This window comes from Cyprinodon tularosa, unplaced genomic scaffold, assembly GCF_016077235.1.
Source record: "Cyprinodon tularosa strain WSP-4 unplaced genomic scaffold, ASM1607723v1 ctg214, whole genome shotgun sequence".
In the NCBI taxonomy this organism is placed as follows: Eukaryota; Metazoa; Chordata; class Actinopteri; order Cyprinodontiformes; family Cyprinodontidae; genus Cyprinodon; species Cyprinodon tularosa.
This window is the reverse complement of record NW_024038796.1, coordinates 1,067,439-1,090,201: the sequence shown is the minus strand read 5'-3', so window position 1 is coordinate 1,090,201 and position 22,763 is coordinate 1,067,439. Positions and strand designations below refer to the sequence as shown.

At 37.0% G+C, this 22,763-nt stretch overlaps 1 protein-coding gene across 1 annotated transcript in view; it reads left to right on the top strand.

The window, feature by feature from the left end:
* adgra2 (adhesion G protein-coupled receptor A2) overlaps positions 1-22,763 on the top strand; it is a 57,715-nt gene that overhangs the window by 12,520 nt on the left and 22,432 nt on the right. Inside the window, exon 2 of the mRNA XM_038285750.1 lies at positions 10,924-10,995. Coding sequence (XP_038141678.1) covers positions 10,924-10,995 — 72 coding nt within the window. The remainder of the gene's footprint in view (positions 1-10,923; positions 10,996-22,763) is intronic.

Here is a 22,763-nt window from a genome sequence, read left to right as displayed (position 1 = left end):
ATATTTCTGCACAGTTACCTTTTGAATTTGAAAAAAGAAAAGAATAAGAAAATCTGGGAACTTTGTATGCATTTATATCAAGTCCTCTGATTCAATCAACCTCTGGCAGACATAACCCTCCACTTACAAATGCTCATCTTTTAGTATCTGCTCCTTTAAGCTTTGCTTTAATTTTTACATCTTTAAAAAATTATATCAAATTGTGTTGTTTATTCTTGAAATAATTAACGTCTGGACTTTTCATTCAGTCTAACCAGACAAATGTAGAGTACCAAAAAATTTTAGGCAAGTAAAAGAAGCATTATATTAACACATTTCACTTGAGGAAAGCAAAATTAGCCGTCAGAGAAATGTCTCAACTAAGAGTAAAAAAGTGCAGAGTAACTATTTTACTATATTCAATGATGTTAGAGATCAGAAAGGCCATGATATAAAACTATGTGAACATTTTCTTCATTTTAAAGGCTAAAACAAGGTAATTAATACAACTTAAATAAATTTAATAGGCACAAGAAACATTCTCCTAATCCATTTTTTACTTAAAACATGTGAAACTACTTCTAACTGTATGATATATGTACTATAGAACAGGGTAAACTACCTCCAGTGACATTAAATGCCTTCTCTTGTAATGGTAATAGGACAAAGATTTAGTTAAAAAAAAGGTTATTGGTGGGAAGAGTTTCCAAAAACTGAACTCAAGTGAGAGAATAGAGAATATTCATCATTAAAATATTACATAGGGAAAAGTAAAAAGTATGGTTTGCTAAAACTCCCATAACTAAATTTTTGTTAAAATGTTTAACAAGTAGAAGAATGTAGATAAGACCCACCTCTGAATCTAATGTATAGATCTACGATCTTCCATGCTGACTGTTCAGTGTTATTGTCGCTGCTGGTAGATGGACCTAAATCCAAGTCTCCTATCTTTTGTTCCCTCTGACATGTTTGCCCTTAACCTGCTCCATACTTCTTTAAATAACCTTCGACTTGTTCTTCCCACTAAATAAAAGCATCCCCATTTAGCATGATACTGCCACCACCATGTTTTAATGCAGTGTGCAAGGTGCATACAAGGTGATGCACAGTGTTATATTTCCATTACGATTATAGCTGTCCTGTTAACATGTTCTCCAAACAAATAAGATGCATTCCAGTTGGGGCTGAGTTACACTGCTCTGAATAAATCTGCAGGTAATAAAAAAAGTTTGTACATCGACTAAAATCCCAATCAAATGTTTTGTTTGTTGCTGTATATAATTGTGAAAAGGTTCCCAGGTTATGAAAGCTTTTTCAATAAGATGCCCGGTAGTAGGCAGAGGTGGGTAATCCCAGTCCAGAAAGTAAAAACCCTGCCTTGTTTTCCTTGTCTTCCATGTTCCTATAACTCCTATAACCAGGTTATGAGCTCGTGAGAAGATCTGATATACTAGATCTCAATATTTAATTTCTAAAATGTTTAATACTTTACTTCATCATTTAGGTCGTATCCGTGTTTAAAAACTGAAGTAATCAGTCAGGATATGCAAAATGATTCCCTACAAAATATTTGGCATGCAATTACATGGATGCTCCTTTCTATTACAGGCGGTTAATGGGGACTTTCAGCTTGGCAGTGTTCCCTTGTCGCTCCTACAAGCCCTCTGGTGGGTCAGGCACAATGGGCACATTCACATCTTGACATGTGTTTGCTGCTAAAGTGCCTGTTGTGCTTAAGGGCATTTAGTCTCTCAGCTGCGCTCAGTGTTGTGACTCTCTGAGGAAAGGCTCAGGGTGCAAAGGACTCCAGGGAGCACAGGCAATAGGTAGTGCTCTGTCTTCTGATAACGAAAGGGTTAAGCTCTCTGGATGCACCAATGCGCTGAATGGCCCTCCATAGTCCGGAGGCCTCTTATAAAGTACTCATTGTAACAAAGATGACACAACCGCCTTCCAGCCTGAGAGATTTCTCAGCACATGCACTTTTGTCCTTCTTCTGTCCACAACCCTTTTCAAATGTGTCCACTAGCAACAATGAAAGGCAGGATTGAATGTTTGTTGCAGCATATTGCAAACATCTGCAATGACAGTTTCTCACTAAGATTAAATGACAAACTTAAAAGGATTTTATTGGGATTTTATTTGAGAAACAACCTGAAGTAAAGTAAAATTGTGAAATAGTGTCTTTTAGTGATAAAGTAAGGGACAACCTTTTTTTACATGATCTGTGGAGAACATTTTGGTAACTAGTGGTAGTCCACAAAGTGGTAGAGCTTTGTGGAGCAAAGCTGGTAGAGACACACATAAAAGGCAGCATTTTCCAAAGTATTCACTTAGAGAGTTTTACCACCATTACAAACCACTTTTGCAAGGCAAAATAGCTGGTATGAGTTCATCTAAAAAATGCCCTGCTTAACCAAAACAGTAGAAAAGCCACAACAGCTCACCAAAACAAAATAAGATACTTACCGGTTGTCTGTCACCCGCCGTCATGATCTTCATCGTCCTTCCGCCAAAGTCTGTCGACAAAGATTTGATGAAATCTCAATTTATGTTCCCAAAGCTACAATAATAAAAAAGCCGCTCCATGTGGAGCCAAAACCTCAGTCAACAGAGGAAAAAATGAAATATTTCAATCATAACATTATCTTCCGTCTAAAGAAAGAAACAAATTACATTTTTTCTCTTCAAATGAAAAGCAGAAGCTACCGGAGACAAAAATACTACTGGAAGAACCCCAATAAATCAGTATGTTTTCTGCCTCAGACCATAAAAGCCATCAGATTCAACATATTTATCCACAATTTCATTCCAGTTATTGTATAAACTTCGTAATGAGACAGTTCTATTTAACGGCCATAAACGCACTTTAAAGGAATACAGCAAAAAAAAAAAAAAAAAAAAAATCAACTCTCAGTAAACAGGGAGTCATTCCTATGTCTTATTATTAAAGCAGAATATCCTCATATGTTTTAAATCTGTAAGGGACTAACTGAGGTGCAAAACCTTTACTGACTTACGTCACAACATCAGATACATTTAATGTGTGCAGTTAAAACCGTTTTAAACATCCGGTCATAAAGGAGGGATGATCAGAAAAGTCTTGACACTGAATTGGGAAAATTATATAACTAAATTTAAATTACATGTTTATGTGTGTTCAATGTCTATGCATATTTTTTGAATGACGTATTAGAGGTTTGTGCACATTTTGAGACGTTCTCATATACTATACTTATTTCCTTTTTTTAGGCTGCTCAAATCAATATAATACATAAAATGTATAGCTGTTACAGTTGAAGTAGTAAATCAAATTGTTTCCAGCAGACATTCGTCTCCCCCAAAGCTAAATTTTATTTAACATTAACTTAAGAGCTGCTGTGGCACAAGCCAGCATGTGTACTATCAAATCAGCATGCTAATTAAGCCAGGCTTAATTCAGTAATGACTCTTTGAGACCCTTATTTCAAATCACTCCCATTATGTGGCTCCCACTGGTCTCCTAACAAGGACCTTATTTTTGCCATGTTACCAGCCTCTTTTAAGGATCTCTTGTCTTTTCCGTTGCGTGTGGTCCTTGAGGGTAAGAGACCATTTCAGAGTTAAATTGATGTTTACACACCAGTTCACTGGACTCATTTTCCCCCGTTTGTCACACTAAACCTGTGCTTCTTGCTTCTTTTATTCTCAAAGAGCTAGATCGATGTTTGGGTGACCAAGAGGTCACTTGTTAGACTAGTTCTGCATATTTATTTTTTCAAACAAAACTAAAGAATAAAGTAAATAAGAATCTATTATTGCTGTCTTCTTAATAAGGATGAATACTCAATGCCTTATTGTCTTTGTGAACTGATGATTGCTACGTAAAACACAGACAGCATCCGGACCTGGAAAGTGACACAATATTGGAGACTGAAAAGATGGAGTCAGATAATGGTGCAGAGCAGGGATGCCCTGAGAATAGTGCATCCTGGACTGACCGGCAGTAGAGTCAGTCAAAACCAAAATCCCAATCTGTAACTTTCTATTCCTTGGGTGAACTTATAAAAAAAATATAAAGGGCAGGAAAAAGGCAGCAGTACTGCTCAGTCTCCAAGCAAACTGCCTTATGTAAATCCAAACGTTTGTTCAGCAGACTGATTATTTTGCAGGTGGTGATTACTACAAGAGGTTTCCTTTAATGTGCATTAGAAACAAAAAAAAATGTCATAGTTCATGGAGCAACAACAACTCCCTAATCTCATGAATTTTACGAATCACTTATGCTTTCAGAGCTTTTACACAAACGTGTCTATATACAGTGTTTAACAGACTTTCCACTAGTTTGGTTCAGTTCTGACTCCAGTGGGGGCGTTAGATGGTTTTCACAATCAATCGGTGCCCTATTTGTTGGTACTTGCCGATACCAATACCACCATTTTAGTGCTGAATCGGGCCCTGTCTGATACTGGTATCAGTATCGGTGCAACACTAATTTTAGCACATTGATAAATGTAAAGTGAAGTCAACAGTCTGTTGCATTGGTATTATTGGGGTGAAAATGTGAAATGTTTGGGAACACCCTGATCTATAGCACTTTACAGTCTGACAAAAACAGAAAGCAATCACATTAAAGGGCTTAACATTTTTAAAAGGAATGATCAGTGTATCTCACAAGGAGGGGATACACAGTACTAACCATCAATGATGTCAGGCTTCAGCAACCTTCAGTCTTTGGGCTATCTTTATACGTTTTTTTAGCCAGTTTTTGTCTCTAAATAGTCAAGAAGGGTCGGAGATGTAAGGAAATACCCTACATATTGGACCACAGTTCAAAGGAAAGTGAGTTTGGATCTAACGCCTGTTTATCATGAAAAACTTGGAATTCTGCCGGGGTTTTGACACATTTTCTACAACATGAAAAATGAGAATACAACCTGTAAATTAATCTTTTCTACATTAGGATATATTTTCTCCATCTTTTTTCTTTGTTTGATGTAACGCCATCAGAGTAGGTAAAGCTCCCCCTTAGAGTACAGCTAAATATTTACTGAGCAACAAAGACCATCTAAAATCAGTGCTTTTTTCTCAAGTGTTTCTCATCCATATCCCACACTAAATGCCAAACCGGGCTGGAGTATTTCCTGTAAATGCTTTCAACTGAAAAAACACAAAGTTTTAAGTGTGTCTGGCAGAGAAGCAGGATGAATAGTGAAAGCACACTGAAACCAAACTCTCAGTGTTGAGCACCAGCTAACAGGACATCCTGTTGTATCTGAGTTTGCAGCGTTCTGGCTGCCGTCAGGACAGGAGGACATGTTTTCCCTCTGAGCTTTTCTGCACCAGGTTGTCTCTGTCTTCTTTCTCGAAGAGGTTCACATAGTTTTTTATTCCCAATGAACGGTAAATGGTAAATGGCATGTACTTATATAGCACCTTTATTCAGGTTAGGAGACTTGACCAAAGCGCTTTACACTACATTCATTCACCCATTCATGCACACACTCACACACTGATGGTGGCAAGCTACATTGTAGCCACAGCTGCCCTGGGGCTCACTGACAGAAGCGAGGCACTGGTGCCACCGGGCCCTCTGACCACCATCAGTAGACAATGCAGGTGAAGTGTCTTGACCAAGGACACAATTACACTGAAAGTCGGAGTCGGGGCTTCGATTTCAGGGCAAACTCCTACATCCAACGCCATTGTCTCCCCAGAATGAATGTGAAGGATAACATTAATTCCACCAATTAACTGAAAATGTCACATAGATACTAAGATATTTACACAGGGTTTCCACGGGTCACTAAAAATCATTAAAAGTCATTCAATTATTATTTTTTTTAAATTAGGGTCTTAATTGGCATTAAAATTCATTAAATGTGTTTATTGTGGCATTTAAAATGCTTTATTAAAATAAATGTTTATAAAAACATTTTCGTCAGCCTTATTATATCACCATATATTTGCGTGGAACTGCTTCCGGTTGATCGCAAAGCTGTATGTTCAGAGAAGAAGCTTAAGTCGGAGAAAAAGCTAGCGAATGGGGGGGGCTGGAAAACGAGGAATTCGGGACATGGCTGCAACCTGTCGACGGGTTATTACTTTATTCATAAACCCTGTTACAGTAAAACTTAAAAATATCAGTAATGCTTTCTCCAGTGTCCTTAAGTTGTTTTTTTTTACTCCTAAGTTATTTATTGTTTTTTTTAATATGGCTACTTTGGTAATTAGAAGGAATTGTTTTGGAAACGCTCCATTTTCAGTCCCAAATGTATGGAGTCTAATTAAATCAACTGCTACCTTCAGATGGATAGTATTTGACTGAAACAGCAGCAGCTGGTGTCATCAGTACAGAGAAAAATATGAAGATTTACTTTTTTAATGATTATCTTTTAAATTGTCACTTAAAAAATAAAATTTAAAATGTCCCTTTGTGTGTATAATGGTTTTAATAAATGAGAATCTGTTGGAATAGTTTTTTAACCATACATTTTATATTTGTTCCTTCAACTCAACTTAACTTTTTTTTAAACATCCACAGCTGCCACAGAGTGCTGTACATACCAAGTAAAGTTAAAATTCTTTAAACACAACATAGAAGTTTAATTTTTTCTTTTATTGAGCCTGTCTAAGATGTTGAAGAAAACATCACCAAAAACATTTCATACTCATTCACACTCATTGAAAACAACTTAATCCTAACATGCGTTTACATGCCAAAAAGGATTGTCTTTCAGCATAACCCACCCCACTCAATCAGATTATAATTTCATTGCAATCCTGATAAAAAAATTCTGATTTATATGTTTACGTGACACATTTTTAGTCTGATCTGCTGTTTATTGATTACTTATGTCTATATAAAAGGATCTAGAGTTTGTTTAGGTCTCTATACTTGTGTGCTCTGCCCCTGTCATCCCTCATTTTTGCTGAAAGATTAACCGCAGTGCAGTTTAGGAGGGAAAAAAAGAGGCATCTGTTCCTCTTTTTAACTCTCCTTGTTCCTAGGCCCTTAACTTTTCGTCTTTGTGTAGATAAATTAAATAAAATGGCTGATGAGGATCCTGGAGCCTTACATGCGGCCTCTTCTTTTACATGATTGGATGAATTCAATTAGCTCATCTGGTTTCTTTAGACCCTTTGTGGTCTGAAGGGGTTAAGTGAATAAGGAATGGTAAAAATGGTTTGAAGATAGCAACTACATTACCGTCTGAAGTAAATTAGCAGTGTGCACTGCTGTGTCCTGTGCTATACATCTGATAAGTCGTGAATGCATTTTGGGCCAATCTACTATCTTAGTTTTATGCAGAAACAAGCGTCTCGTGTACAGCAAAGCCTCAGGAGTGTCCAAGTCCCTCCAGGAGGGAGAAGCAGCCTCTCTACTGCTGCTTGAATCGCTTCAGCAATGAAAAGATGCTCTCTGTTCTTCCTCGGCTGTCACCTGCTTCCGGACACTGCTCCATCTGTCTGATGGCTGTCCAGGAAGTGCTCTCTCCATAACCCCTGGCCTCCGAAACCAGTTTCCGAATAAACAGCTAATTGGCTGGGTTTCCTGTTTAGCCTAATGGGAATGCTTGACTATTTCTGTCTGTTTACAAAGTTGTCCCTGGTCCTCTTTCTCAGAGTCATGCTCCCCGCATTGTTTATGAAAGAACAATGTGCTTTGCTGCAACTGCACTCCAAACTTTAGCATTGGGGACCCTGCAGCAGATCTGCAGTTCCTGGAAACATGGAGAAATTATAACTCAAACTATACAACACACACCCGTATGCACATCTGCCCATGCTTGTCTGAATATTTAAAATTGAATATCTTATCCCCATATACAGATTCATGTACGAGTATCCAAATGCACCAAAAGCAAACAAGTGTCCTACTGACTCAAATAATCATTATTCAGCATATTATGCTCTGCCAAAAAGGAACCATCCATATCAAACTGCCTGCTTTGAGTTAAATGTGCCTTATATCTTTCCCAGATGTGACTTTCTGTATCTGTATTGAATTATTTAGGCACTTCTGGGTCCTCTATAGCTTTCAGCTTGTCTGCATCCATTTATAAAAGGGAATCTGTGCCCAAAGTTGAGTGAAAGACCTTAAGGCTCAGGAGTCATGGGTTCAAATTCAGGCTATACTGTGAAAGGGCTGTTCTTCTCCTACCCACTGTATCACTGGAAATTATAAAACATGACTTTTTATTTTTTGCACCTGGTCTAGAAACTCAACTGAAAAAACATATGTGTATATCTATTTCTATATCTATATCTATCTATATATATCTATATATATATATATATATATATATATATATATATATATATATATATATATATATATATATATATATATATATGTATATATATATATATATGTATATATATATATATATGTATATATATATATATATGTATATGTATATATATATATATATGTATATATATGTATATATATATATATATGTATATATATATATATATATATATGTATATATATATATATATATATATATATATATATATATATATATATATGTATATATATATATATATATATATATATATGTATATATATATATATATATATATATGTATATATATATATATATATATATGTATATATATATATATATATGTATATATATATATATATATATATATATGTATATATATATATATATATATATATATATATATATGTGTGTGTGTTTTTCAATTGAGTATATATATATATGATATATATATAGTACTTTCTGACACCACTGATCAAAGTTTCCAAGATAATTGGATCAAAGGTTGACTTCACTCTTGTAATGGCTTTTTATTTAAAGTTGTTTTCATGTTGTGACTAGTTGTAAAAGACTAAAGTAAAGAGGTGAATCAGTCCGGTTTATCCCCACATTACCAGGATTGGACGATTAAATGTGGTCATTAACTTGAGCTGGAAGGCGCAGAGCAAAAGGCAGCATTTTTTATTGATGTGGCAGGAAACGGGGGGTGTGGGTGGGGAGTAATAAGGGCTGACGGCTGCTGCTGAATCTGTAAATCTCACAGACTGTTCGCAGTCAGCTCCCACTTTTAAAGGCACACACACACAGCTTCCCGCTCTCGATTAAGAACGCACTTAATGTCACAAACAGCCCATTAAGCTCCATGTGGTAGGAGCAGAGACGATGTGAAACTGAAGGGTGTGTTAATGATCGCTGGCTGTTGCCAGGACGAGGCCAAGGCAGGTCTGTGGATCCAGACTTATTTGAGGTAACCATGAAGAGGTCTGCTCCCCTAAAATTAAATTGGGGAGGTCACAGATGTTGGTTAAGTTTTGATATTAATAATTCAGCAGTAACATTTTGGGTTGGAAATAGAGCTGTAAATGTTATTTTATTGACACATATTTAGATTGTGGTATTGAATGCTTTCATTACAGTTTCCACCTCAATAAATGTCACATATGTTCAACCATACATGTTGTCAAGAAAGTTGAAAAGGAAAAAGCAACATGGTTTTGTCTTTTTCCATTTAGATTTGCCAAAATAAACAAAGTAAAAAAATATCCTGAGTTGGAAAGTAAAAAAAAAAAAAAAGAAACAGAACAATTTCCTGAGTTCAGAAATGAAATCTGAAAAGAAGTTGCTTTTTTTTTAACCAACCGTTGTCTTAAAATGCAATTGTCAACAGTATTGGTTCTTCCCTGATAACTGCAAAAAGCCCAACTGCAACTTCCTGATGAAGTCCTTAGCAAAAAAGGGGTAAACCCCCTTTCTACTGGCCTCCATGATGACATTAATGAGCCTGGTCACTGTGGACATCAGATAGTAAATCTTACTGTTCTGTCAGCTTACATCAGGATCTGTTGCTTTAAGCTTCTATTTCTCTTTTAACCTGGGGCATTAAAGAAACCACTGTCATCTGCTCCAGTTTCTTATGTTTTTTTTAACTATTCTGTGGTGAACTTCCTCCCTGAGTATTATCCTTTCATTCATAACTTCCTCGTCGATTTTATTACCAAAGTTTCCTCATAGGAGAAGACAGGGTAGCCTAATTGTGCCCCTGGTAGCACAGCTTTACTCATTGTTTTAAATGCTTTATCTTCGACATGGTTTAAGTCCTCTCCACACTATTCACAGGTAAACAAAAAACTGATGCTAATTAGCTATGGTTTGTCATGTGCATAGTCTTAAGAGTCTTATCCTTATATATCTACAACCATATATCAGAATCAGAAATACTTTAATAATCCCAGAGGGAAATTACTTTTGTTACATATATAGGAGCTAAAGATATGTTTTTAGGGTAAGTGTAAGAGCAAATATAGAAATAAGCAATCAGAGTTTTCCAAATGACTGAAAACTTATGGTTTTATGATTTTGTATACTATAGTTTATATACTATACTATATACTATTATATACGATAGCTTATATACTATAAACTAAGAAATCTATTTTTCCGTAATTGTTGAGATTGCAGAATTTTGCAAGTCAATACAAAAATCTGAGTCTTTTCTTTTGTGGGCCTGTGTTCATTGTCGCATAAAGTACTCTTCAAATGTCTCACAGTGCTCTGACCTTTTACCCGAAAAGAGGCATATAAGCCAACTGATTTGCGGGTTGAAAAAAAGCTAATTGACAAAGCATATGTGATATTTGTTGGATATTTAAAGACATTCTTTAGATGTTTTCGTAAAAAAAAAAGTGATGCAGAATGCTTGTGGAGATCAGAGTCTCCCTGCTGTCCTATGCTGTCTCAGGAACCATCTTTAGGTAATGTGTCTGGTCAGGATAATCTCTCATGTGACCATAGCAAGTTGACATTTATCTCGCTTGCTTGCTTGTTTGTTTCTTTCTTAATTTCACATGTAATTAGAGTCCTATTAGTTGTAAAACCCATGTTATGGATTGGTAATATTGCATTTCTAAGGGGAGAAATTGGAATATCTGTAATATGTTTTTCTTCAAATTCACAGAATACTGAGCCATAACAAAATTGGACTTCTGAGAAATGGATCCTTCATTGGACTTCACTCCTTGGAAAAGCTGTGAGTATTATGTCTTTTATTCTTCCCTTAAAATACATTTTACGAGTATTTTTTTCAAAATCAAGTTTTAATTGGTACTACTTCTGGATGGGCTGTCTTATTTATTACCTGTCATGCCTCCATGGGAACATGCGTTTTTTGCCTGTCTCTGGACAAGACCTTGCAGAGATGATTAGTGTCAGATAATATTTGAACAGCCCTGTGTGAATTTACCGCAAAATGGGCTTTAGTCCAGCAGGGAGGATGATACACTCAGACTGGCTATGTTGAAAACCTCACATAATTACACTTCAACCCTTCATTTTTTGATAAACTTAACTCCAAAAGACAAGATAAGAGAGATCTGTGCAAGAGGACTGTGTTGGCAGTGCTGCTTGCAGCTTTCAGACAGTCTGGCCCTCCTTCGCAGCATCGTAATCTCTGATAATGGGTTGTGAGACAAGGGATGGACTGGATTACTTTAAGACAATTGGGATACAATGTTCAGGGCTTCTGGTGACAGTTAAAACCAATAGTGCAAACTTTCTTTTTCTGTAGAGTAGTTTAAAAATAAACAGTAGATGGGATCTAAATAAGATTTAAGTAATGAATAATTTGAAGGATAAGATGATCCTAAATGATCCATTGCTGATAGTTTCCTTGGCCATACAAGGACTTATCTGAGACAAAGATTAGATTTTAGTGCTGAAACAATTAATCAAAATTATCTTGATTAATCAGTTATTGAAATAATGGTCAACAAATGTGGTTAGTGTTAAGTGATGTTTATAGACTCTACAGTATGCCATTTTTTCCCTTATGTTTTTTACTACATTTGAGAAGAAAAACCTTATTTTCTGTAAAAACACCATAAATAGAACTCACAAGTGCCATAGTTATATCCCACTAGAAAGACAGACCCTGAGCATAATGGTACTACCACCGTGCTTGACATTCTTACATTTGAAAACTTCACCTTGTCTTTTCCAATTAGGGCTGCACAATGAAAATGACCATGAAAAGACCATGCAACTTTATCCAAGCAGCAATATATATATATATAATATATATATATATATATATATATATATATATATATATATATATATATATATATATATATATGTATATATATATATACATACATATATATATATATATATCCATCCATCCATCCATCCAAGGATACAGCGATATCATATACCAGTTTTTGCAATGAAGCCATCCTTTGTGTGTTTGATAATGCACACATTCATTTTGCAGTGATGACAGCTGTTTTACATGTTGCACTGTTCTACTTCCAAATGTCCTTCATTTTTGTCCGACTCTGAAATGTCTCTCAGGAAAACCTTTTGCCTGTGTTGCTAGAAGGTGTTGATTTTAGACCAGGGGCTTTTTTTTAAGGTGCCAGGAATTTTGGGCCTCCCCCATACTTTTCCAAGCGCAGCTGCTGTCACCACCTCTCTCGGGCATTTCTGTTCTATCAAAAGCCTTATATACCTCACTTTAAAGGCTTGCAACCGTTCTGCTTCATGTGGCCCAGTACTGGTAGTAGTACATAATTTACTACTATTATATTATACATTTATTAGCCAGCTAAGTATGTAATTCACAATTAAAGTAATCTCAAAATGTTAAACACAACAGATGTTTGAACAGGATGAGAACAAAGAATCTTTTCTCCTAAATATGGAAATAGTTCGTTCCTGCTTAGTCTGACATACCAAGAACCAGGGGCTGAGCCTTTTTGGTAGCAAAGATTAACCAAGAATTTAAAGTCGTAGGGAAGCGGCTGTTCCAACGGTTGCAGATCTGAAATCTCCCGAGGTGCACAACTTGACACGAGTGAATAAAGTGAATGTGATTGGTTGATTGTCAAGAAGGCAGGATTGTTGTGGCAGAAGGTTCATAAGCAAGTTTGATTGTGGCTGGTGTCTCAGAAGCATCTTGCTAACCAGTTAGCAACTTATTGCTAGTAGGTTCCCAATGGGAAATTACATTGTGACCAAATAGCACTAAATTAGTGACGTAGAAACGACACTGTCAAGGAACGCAATGGACAGCGGAAACATGCAAGAGGAGGAGAGTTTAGTGTCGGAGGTCGGAGTTTCCTCCGTTATACATTTTTTATTTAGAGGATGAAAGCGGGAATATAGTTGTTGTGGAAGAGGACGCCAGGGCGGCAGAAGCTCGGTTTGGTGTAGAAGGCTTACAGCCGTACATGTCTGAGCCCTTGCCTCACAACACTGCCAGTTCTGTTAGCTCTACGCCTGCCGAAGACACAGACGTCCATCCCCGTGAACACTGGGACGGACTTAATGGGAAAGTAAATTGATTCCCATTTTGTATTTCAACCATTGACTTTAAGGTACTTTTTTGAACACTCAAATTCAGACATGTTAACAGTTGTCATGGTAATTCCTCTCATTTTTACTTTCTAGCTGATCAAATGACTGTTGGCATTACAGTCATACTGTATTGTCATTCAGCTATACGCCGCATTCAGATAGACAACAGTCATTCCAGGTGGTTACAGGGAGGTGTTCAGTCAACATGGATGTTCAACCGGGTGGTCCAGGAGTGGGGATTTTAACTTTTATGGCCAAAAACAAGAAAGCTAAAGGCATTATCAGGTCATGGCTAACAGTCATGTGTTCCAAAACATTACATTCGCAAAACATTCTGCCTCAACCTGATTTTTTTATAAACCAAACTTAAAAATTTGTACCATACTCAAAATATCACCAATTAACATAAGGTGAAATATTCAGCTTTAACGTCTTTTCAGAATTCTACATGAAAATGTCTCTACAGTAAGGTTTGAGAATGCACAAATGTATTAGGGGCTGTACATATCATTAATCCTGTGAAGATATAAATACATTTATATCCAAATGCACTTTTTAAAATCTTGGTTCAAATGCTCAATAATGAGTTTATACAAACTTCTCTCCTGGTTTTATACACTTTGATGTATGATCCGCGTTTTGTCTATTTCCCTTTGAGTATTAATGGGTACAATAAACTTGCGCAGCTCCAGTATGAATCCTACATCCTACCAGAGACCCTTAATTTGTTTGGTGAGGTTTGTGGGTATGTTGAAGGAATATTAAGACCACATGCCAGTTGGAGCTGCCACCCATGATGCTAACGAGCTTCTCAAAAAATGCTGAAAGAAAGAAAAATACAGCAATTTGCTGCAGTTGTTGGCTTGTTAGTGCCTACCTGCTGGAGTTCATACCAGACATGTCATTGAAGAACAAATTAAGCTTAATTTTATTTTCTTTTTTCCCTTTGCCTCTCATGAGAACACCAAGGTTGTCAATTCTTACCACCAGTGTTGCTTCACAGACTAACTGATCTTTGTGGATGAAAACTATTTATCATAATCCCATTGGGTTGATCAATGGTAATAATATGGAAACAAAAATACCTGTAGCTCAAATAATTTATTTAAGAATGAGCCCAAATGACTTGTTTTTGTTAAAGTGGACTGAGATTCTTATGGGGTTAAAGAGTCAACAGGTTGAGTAACCCAAGCCTGCCTAATAACAGAGCTTTATACCGAATGTAGTAGAGATGTCCTGATCCAGGTTTTTGCACTTCCGATCCGATACCGATATTGTTTTTGGACTTCCGATCCGATACCGATACTGGGCGATACCAGCCTATCCGAGCATGTATTTAAGTTTAAGTTAAAGTATTTAGCCTTAGTTGAAGACTCATGTTGAAAAGGGTTTTAGTACTCTTGATAACATCTAGCCAGCTAAATTAGGTGAGATTGAATAAAACACAATGCTTTGTAACAACAAACTCACCTGTTTATTAAGAGATAAACACAAACTGGACAAAATTACGAATAGCAATCTGAAATTGCACAGTGAACAGTAAAACCGTAAACAGTTAAAGGTGCAAGTATTACTGTAAGTTTTAATAAAAATGCAAAACAGGGGAACACTGGCGCAAAATAGTGGAATGGATCGTTTCAATCGGCGAAACTGGAAAATACGGACCGGATTTTTTTTTAAAACTGGATCGGCAGTCTGGATCGGCATTTTACATGCTTTGCCGATACTCATTTTTTTGCCAATATCGGCGTCCCGATACGATACGTGGATCGGATCGGGACAAGCCTAGAATGTAGGGCTAAAAGTAGTGATGACCAATGTAACAAAGCTGATAAGATAATATAATATAGAATTTATTGATATCACAGTGGAGAAATTCACGTATATACATTTATATAGGGTACTTATATACATATTTAACAGGATTATTGCACAGGTTATTAAATAGTAAATACAAATTAGTTATTGCAAGTTATAGTGCCTCATTGTGTATAATAAATGTTCTAAATATTCTTAAATAATGTATAATCTATTAACCAGTCATGTTTTTTATTGTCATAATCAAGTTTTTAATTATAATATTGAAGAAATGTTTATTTAATGTTTCAAATAAATAGAGAAAAAGTGAGAGGGAGTTTTATTCCAAGATTACCGGTACCTCTAGACATGAAGTAAACAGCATTCAATATTAAGTGTTCTGTTTTTGTATGAATAAAAAAAAAAGAATAGAAAAAATAACTAATTTAAAGTAAAAACAAACAAACAAAAACAATAATGTTTTAGCTTCTTGGAACACGACCACAATGATAGAAATCAAAACAGGCCTACTGTTGTGTGGAAATAGAAGGGTTAGCTAACTAACGGGAATGACCTGATGACTTCAAGGCACTGGCTCCCACAGTAGTTTTATTCCACTTGACACAACAGCTGCTGTTCTGGCCATATGGTCACTCTAAGAAAGGCTCCCGTCATTGAAAGTCTGCGCGATTCCTCACCCTAAGTTCAAAAACAGGTGTTAAATAACTAAAGCATTACAGAAAATGTTTAACATTATTATGTGAAGATGCAGATAAAAACATTTATTGCCAACAAATCAGTTTGTTTGCTATTTGGTTCTGTTTTTCTCATTATTGAGTCTGCAAAACCCATCAGCAGCCAACGATTTCTGGGGAGGAGTTGTCATAAGGGCTGTTCACCCAATCAGAAGAGTACTTAGGGTTAGGCAATTAAAATAAAAAAATGTATATATCTTTTTCTACATTCAGACTAAAGTTAGATGAAAAATTTAACCAAACCATGTAAAACACGTAACAATTCCAATGCATAAATAAAATATTAAATATATATTAATCCATGCAAATTAGCTGTAAACCATTACAAAGCTGATCTACTGTATAAAATGCCTATAGATGGATATTCTACTCATATGTAAGGTTGTAATGGAGACACTTCAGTGCCACCTAGCCTAATTTAGCTAACTTGGATTCATATCTAAATTTCTGTTTAATTTTGACCACTTTTTTGACATTTTTATTTTATAAGCTTGAATTCATAAATATTTTTTATAGACATATAAGTATAACTAAATTCAGGCATTAAGGAGAAAGTTCAGACCACATCTGTGGGAGTAAGAAGTTAATCTCAGTGCAATGATCACATTTCAAAGTGACCTGCAGGGTGAAAGGTCAGATATGTCTGTTTGGGTTCTCTGAAAAATGGAGCCTTTCTAACATGGGCAAACCCAGTTGTTAATGGTTCACAGTGGGAGAGGTAAACGTTTTGCCATAAAGACAGGAGATAACATAAATCATGCGGACCACATTTTACTCCTCTGCCACAACCTTGGCCTCAGTCTCTGAGACAGAGCAGTGGAGGTCTTTTCACTCACTCTGACGTCTCCAACCTTTAATTGAGTACTCAACACAGCTTATAATTACATCTGAGCTCATAGGAAAATCACTGTCTGCTATAAAAAAAAATGGACTATTGAAATTTACAGTTGTATTCTTGGAAGGATTTGATGGGATCAACTGAGATGTGAGTTTACGGCAAAGATTTCAATGTTAGATTTCTTCATACTGCAAGATTACGGTTGAGTTTTGTCTCCTCGCCTCACTGTGACTCCTTAGGTCCTCTCATTGTTTCCAGTTTGGCGTCTACATATGCTTGTCGTTTGCAGTAGTTGTGAACACTTACTCATATTATGTGGTCAGTGCTGTAATCAAAGGCCAGCCCACTGGGGCTGAGTAAACACACATCAGGGAATTACACTGCATCTCTGCCCCAAAGTGACAAGGATAAACAAAGTCTGTTCCCCTAACTACACACAAACTCAGACACCCGCCCTCTTGGCCTATTTCTGTTGCAACTCCTCCAGCATTGATGTCTTTTTTCTTTCCTATTATGGAAAGCTGAGCATAAAAGCTGATCACTTTAAAAGCGTCTGGTAATTCTCCTGGTAGACACACGCTCTCACCAGACATCTATTTAGTGCTGAAAGTGGCCTGATCTGCTGCTGTTAAGAGAATCCTGCTCGTGGGCCGGCCACCCTCCTTCAGGCTGGGGCCAGACAGCACAAAAATCCTCACAGTTAGCTCTTTCATTGGGACAAAACGCCTCAAAGCCACTGATGCCTTCAAAACCTGCCAAACCACCCAAGTACGGAGGAGCAATTTAGACTTGTTTGTTTTTGCCCTTTTACTGGACTTCTGTGTTTTTGTAACTGTTTTAAACTGGCTTTCCATCCAAGGGCTGCATTTGACTCTTGGAATACCCAGTGTGGTTCCAGCTCCAGAACACTGGACACACCCATCTATCATATCTGGTTCTGCAACAGTCCCTGTGCTCGATAAACATTTTAGCAGGATATTTCTTGTTTCTTATAGTTAGGTTCTATTAAAAGGTGTTTAGCAGCTAATGCTTTACATTAGTTTGACGCAGAGACAAACAGTTTCTCTGGGAAAACCCAAACACTATCTTTGGTAGCCTAATCAGCTTTTTATTTTCATCAAATTATGTAGATATACAGGTTTGTGCATTTTTGGTAGTATCAAGGGCTGGTATTACTCTTGCAGCAGTGTGTCGCACTGAGCTTGTTGCAGGTTTGATGCAAATATTTTTGTTTTATGTCCAATTTTGAAGCGTGGTCTGCGCTATGTTATTCCACGCCACAATGCAAGAGGGACAATCGAACTAGCTGTGGGCCTAGATACAGCTGAGGAAGTGGAAAAATGCAAGGGAGAAGTTTGTGTGACAACGGCGGGACATAAGGGCGAAAAAGAGCGGGGATCCAGTTGGAAAAAGTATCCCAGCGTTCTTCTTCACCTCGCTATTTTAACTGGTCCAACTTCACGAGTCGTTTTCCACAATGACAGTCATACAAACAAAACAAGAAATACGCATAGTGTTGAGCAGATATAGATTTGACCAATCAGAGGCCTCCTGTTTGCGGTCACCTTGTCAGTGTTTGGTTGAGGTTTTGACGACCCAAATGCAGGCAGAGGTGAGTTCTTAAAAATTTAATTGAATATGCACAATCAACTGAGGCAGGAATCCAAAAGTTCTGCACAAAAATGTAAAACAAACCAGAACAAAGGATACATCAGAGATAACAAGCAGGGGGAGCCAGGAAAAGATGGGAAAGAGGAACCAGCACTGAGGAACTGCCGTGGGAGAGTATTTATGGCTGACTGAACAAAGACAGGGCTAACGAGCTGATGGGGAGCAGGTGTGAACAGATGCTTCTAGAAAGGAGCTAGGAATAAGGTGACCAACACAAGAGGGCAACAAAGAAAAACCTAAGAACTCAAATACATCCAAAAAACACAAAAAAAAATAGGAATTAAACCAATAAAACAAGAAAACAAAGGAAAACGTGAATCGACATGAAACTAGAAACTCAAAGAAAACAGAACCAAGAACACGACACACCTACAATTTTGGAAAGGTGCACCGGTGCGGTCTGTGGAAGAGGCGGGGGACATATCTGCATTAACTGCGACACACATGCAGACGAACTGGTTTCTGAGTATAAACCAGCCTTTACTCTAACTGTTTTAACAAATGTCTAGTGTTGCTTTTTTTAAACCTTTCCTTTCCATTAAAAAACAATTTTTTTTCAAAAGGTTTTGTATATTAGCATTTGTTATTATTATTTGAAATCTTTTTAATTATCCCTTTAATATGCAGCATCAGCCCTTTGATAATGTTCTTATCTACCTATTTGAGTTTCTCCACCTCTATGCGTACCTTCGTGACAGGAGCTCTCACTGGCAGCTGCACTAACGAGCCAATAACTTTATGAGTTGTGGACAGATCCCAGCAGCCTGTCCTGGGCTGATTTGAGGTAAGGTAATGAGAATAATGAGCAAAGAGGGCCCAGGCAGTTTGGCTCCTTTCCAACAGGGCCCCACTGCTCCATGGGACATAGGACAGACAGGCAGGGCACAAGGGGCCCTCATTATCAGCTCTGATCACCCAACATGGAGTGAGGGAGCAGAAAGGGGGCTGAGCAAAGGCCAGCACTGATGATGGATGAGGAATCAGCAGGGTGTTTGAAGTGGACAGTTCTGAGAGGCAGCAGTGGAGTTGAGAGTGTCTGAATGTCCGAGGTGTTGGCAGCATAATGTTACCAAAAAAAGTCGGAAGTGACCTCAAAAGTAATAATGTGACTGTATGCAAAGTATTGTTCTGATTCTTCTTAAGCTTTCCTTCACAGTGTGAAATTTGGGTTAGTTTTGATTTATGCTTGAAAAGCAGTAGGAGTTATGGGAGGGTTTGAAGGAAAACTACAACCAGTGACCCACACAAGGCATTAGAATAAAATGGCGTGCTTGAAAAAAAAAAAGTCTCCATGATAAAGTGTTAAATAATGTAACAATAAAATTAGAAATGTCTGAACTGAGGATAACCTTGAACAAGATTCTCTTGGAATGATTGCCTTGAATGTAATTACCCCAGTTAATCTGTATTATTTGCACTAACTGTTTTAAACTAAATTACATGAATCAGAAAATCAATCAATATTCCTCCTGCTCTAAAGTTGTTCAACTTTGAAGACATGGGGGGTTGCAGAAAATCAAGTGTTCTCAAATCTTTGAATTCTTTGGAAAAGAAACTTCCTGCCGGAGCTGGGAGCCACCATTTCTACAACACTTACCAGAAGTTGGTTAATTTAGATAAATTTTAAAAAAGTTTATTTTGAAACTTGAGGCTATTCAAAGTTTTATTTTATACTCTAATTTCAAGATTTTTGACCAAATTGAAGCCTTATTACTTTTTGTAGAGATGTTTAAAAACTGTTTAATTGATTTTCTATATTTCTACCAAAAAAGATCTGTCAAACGCCAGAAAAAGTAAAACTGCCTCTGAAGTCTTGAAGAAATAAAGACTCCCTCCCTTGATGGCTAACCCTAACTTGTCTGGCCAGCCAAGTTAGGGTTAGCCATAAGGCAGGGGACAAGGGAGGGGACAAAAAGAAGCCATTAAATTAAGTTTAAGTATTAAGTCATCAGGTAAGAACCAATCAGATAACTACAGATGTGATGCAAAAACTCAAAGTGACGTGCTTTTTAAAAATTATTTTCTACTCCATGAAACATGTCAAGTCAAAGAAAAAACTTCTCCAGTGAATGATTTCTGCTGGTTTTGGCAAAAAAAAAAATCTGAGGATATAAGGTTTGCTGTTTATTGCATTCATAATTTTCATTGAAACATTGCTTGTTTGTGGTTGTCAGCTTGGTTGTCAGGTTAGCAGAAAAATCTTGCTTCATTATAGATTGTAAAGTCCCGCTTCCAGCGTTGCGATTGGCCAGATCTGGTCTGAGTCAACAGTGGTTTACCAGACTTAACGTCCAACCTTATTATTCCCAGGGTTTTACTGTGTCAGAAAAGGTGACATTGCTGCAGTCATAATAACATCATTTTTTTTTTTTATTTACATTTAGTTTAATGAAATGGTATTAAATGCTGTTTAAGTGTCTACAGATAATTGTTAATGGAATTAATCAGACATACACTATGAGTTGCGTTTTTTATTCTGAGCATTTTGCATGCTGAGATGAGTGAATGGAAATGTGAAAAAAATATTATATATTTGTAGACTGGGCTGGCGACGGTACTGGGAGGACACACCCTAGACAGGTCGCTCTCACCTGTAGACAGCTGGAGATAGCTAGAGATAGGTACCAGCGCCACTCGCCACCCCGCTTGGGAAAAACAGAAAATGGATGGATAGATATCTGTCTATCAGTGTGTCTATCTATAATTTTTTACAAAGCCTCTTAAATTGTCCCTAATAACAGCAATAATAATAAATAAAAAAAAATTGGAAGCTCTTTGCTGTAAAAGCATATTGTGATGGTTTGAGAGTTTTCAGGTTGGTAGATTTGTTTTCCTTTTCGGTTTGGATCGTTACCTACCTGTAGGTTAGGTGTGGTTTGGTGTAACGTTGGCTTCAGTACATAACTTAAGAGTTCTTCTACTCTCTATCTCCTTAAGGGAGATTGACTTGCAAAATGGGTTAACGTTTTTGGTTATAGTTTTTTGATTATTTGGTCCCACTTTCCTTTCAGAATTGAGATAGAATGGTCTTATTCTGTTATTAACTGCATAAATTTTTTTTATTATTATTTCTGTGTAGTTTTCTTTTTTGTTGCCAACTATGAGTCAGGTTGATAACACCTGTAAGTGTAGACTAAAGGTATTAACTTACTTCAACTGATATCTTTTACTTGAACTCATCTCTTTGTAAACATCTCTGGCTCTCTGACCTCCAGGTTATTGCCATAAAGTAATGTGTGCCAGACTCAGTTCCTCTATTCAAAATGGTTCTTGCAACCTACTTCACTACCTCATTTAATTTGTATTTCTATGAAAGAGTTTTTCTTTTCATCAATTTGGTTATCAACCCATCGGCATTTGTTTTGTTGGTTATATCACTGCACTTAAAGGTAGCTTTCCAATTAAGATGGAGATGTAATAGTGAGATTTATTTCCACACTTGTGTTAATTTACGCATGTGCTAGCCTGATAAGTTTGGTGGTTGGATTGTAAACAAATTATTTTGGCTAACAGACTGATATCGCTCAGCAACAGATGGAGGAGGGGCAGAACTCTGCCCAAACAGCTGAATAAATCTGATGACTCTGGCACTTTTTCTCATTCAATTATCCATCAATCCAACCTTTTTTCTGTCAGGGTCATGGAGGGTTGGTGGCTATCTCCGGCAGTCTATAGGCGAAAGGTAAACTCTAGACAGGTTGTCCAGTTCACCACTGGGCAACGCAGAGACATACTGCCACCTGCACACATGCAGTACTCACCTTTTAAGGAGATTTAGAGTCACAGATTAACCAGACAGTCATGTTATTAGACTGTGGGAGGAAACTGGAATACCTGGAGAGAACCAACACAAAGACCTAAAGCTGGAAATTTAACCTTTTTGCTGCAAGGCAACAATGCCAGAAGGTGCGCCACCGATTAGCCCCACTTTCTGTAAAGTTTTAAAAGAAATAGTTGGGTGGAAAATATATTTGAGGGTTTTGAAGAACTATAATTGTTTATAAACCTTGAATTGTTTACTCCCTCATACTCATAGCTTCTCTGTTATGTTGTCTACTGGAATAAGAGAGGCTGCATTTGGTCTCTGTGACAGATTCTCTCTCGAACAACCTAGAAATTGCCTCTGCCATTCTGGGCAGCTGGCTTTCGGATGGACTCCAACCTAAACAACTTTACCATCTGACACAGGGGAAATGGAGTCGAGCTGGCTAAAGTTGATATGCTGGTGGTTAAACAGAGAGCGAGATGAAGAGGAAGATGGAGGATTAGAAATACAAACTGGTATTGCAGTTCGTCCTAAAAAAACAGAGATTAACATTATTTCAATGCAGTTTAGAAAAGTATATTTATTATAGAGCAGAAGTGGGCAGCATCATAGTC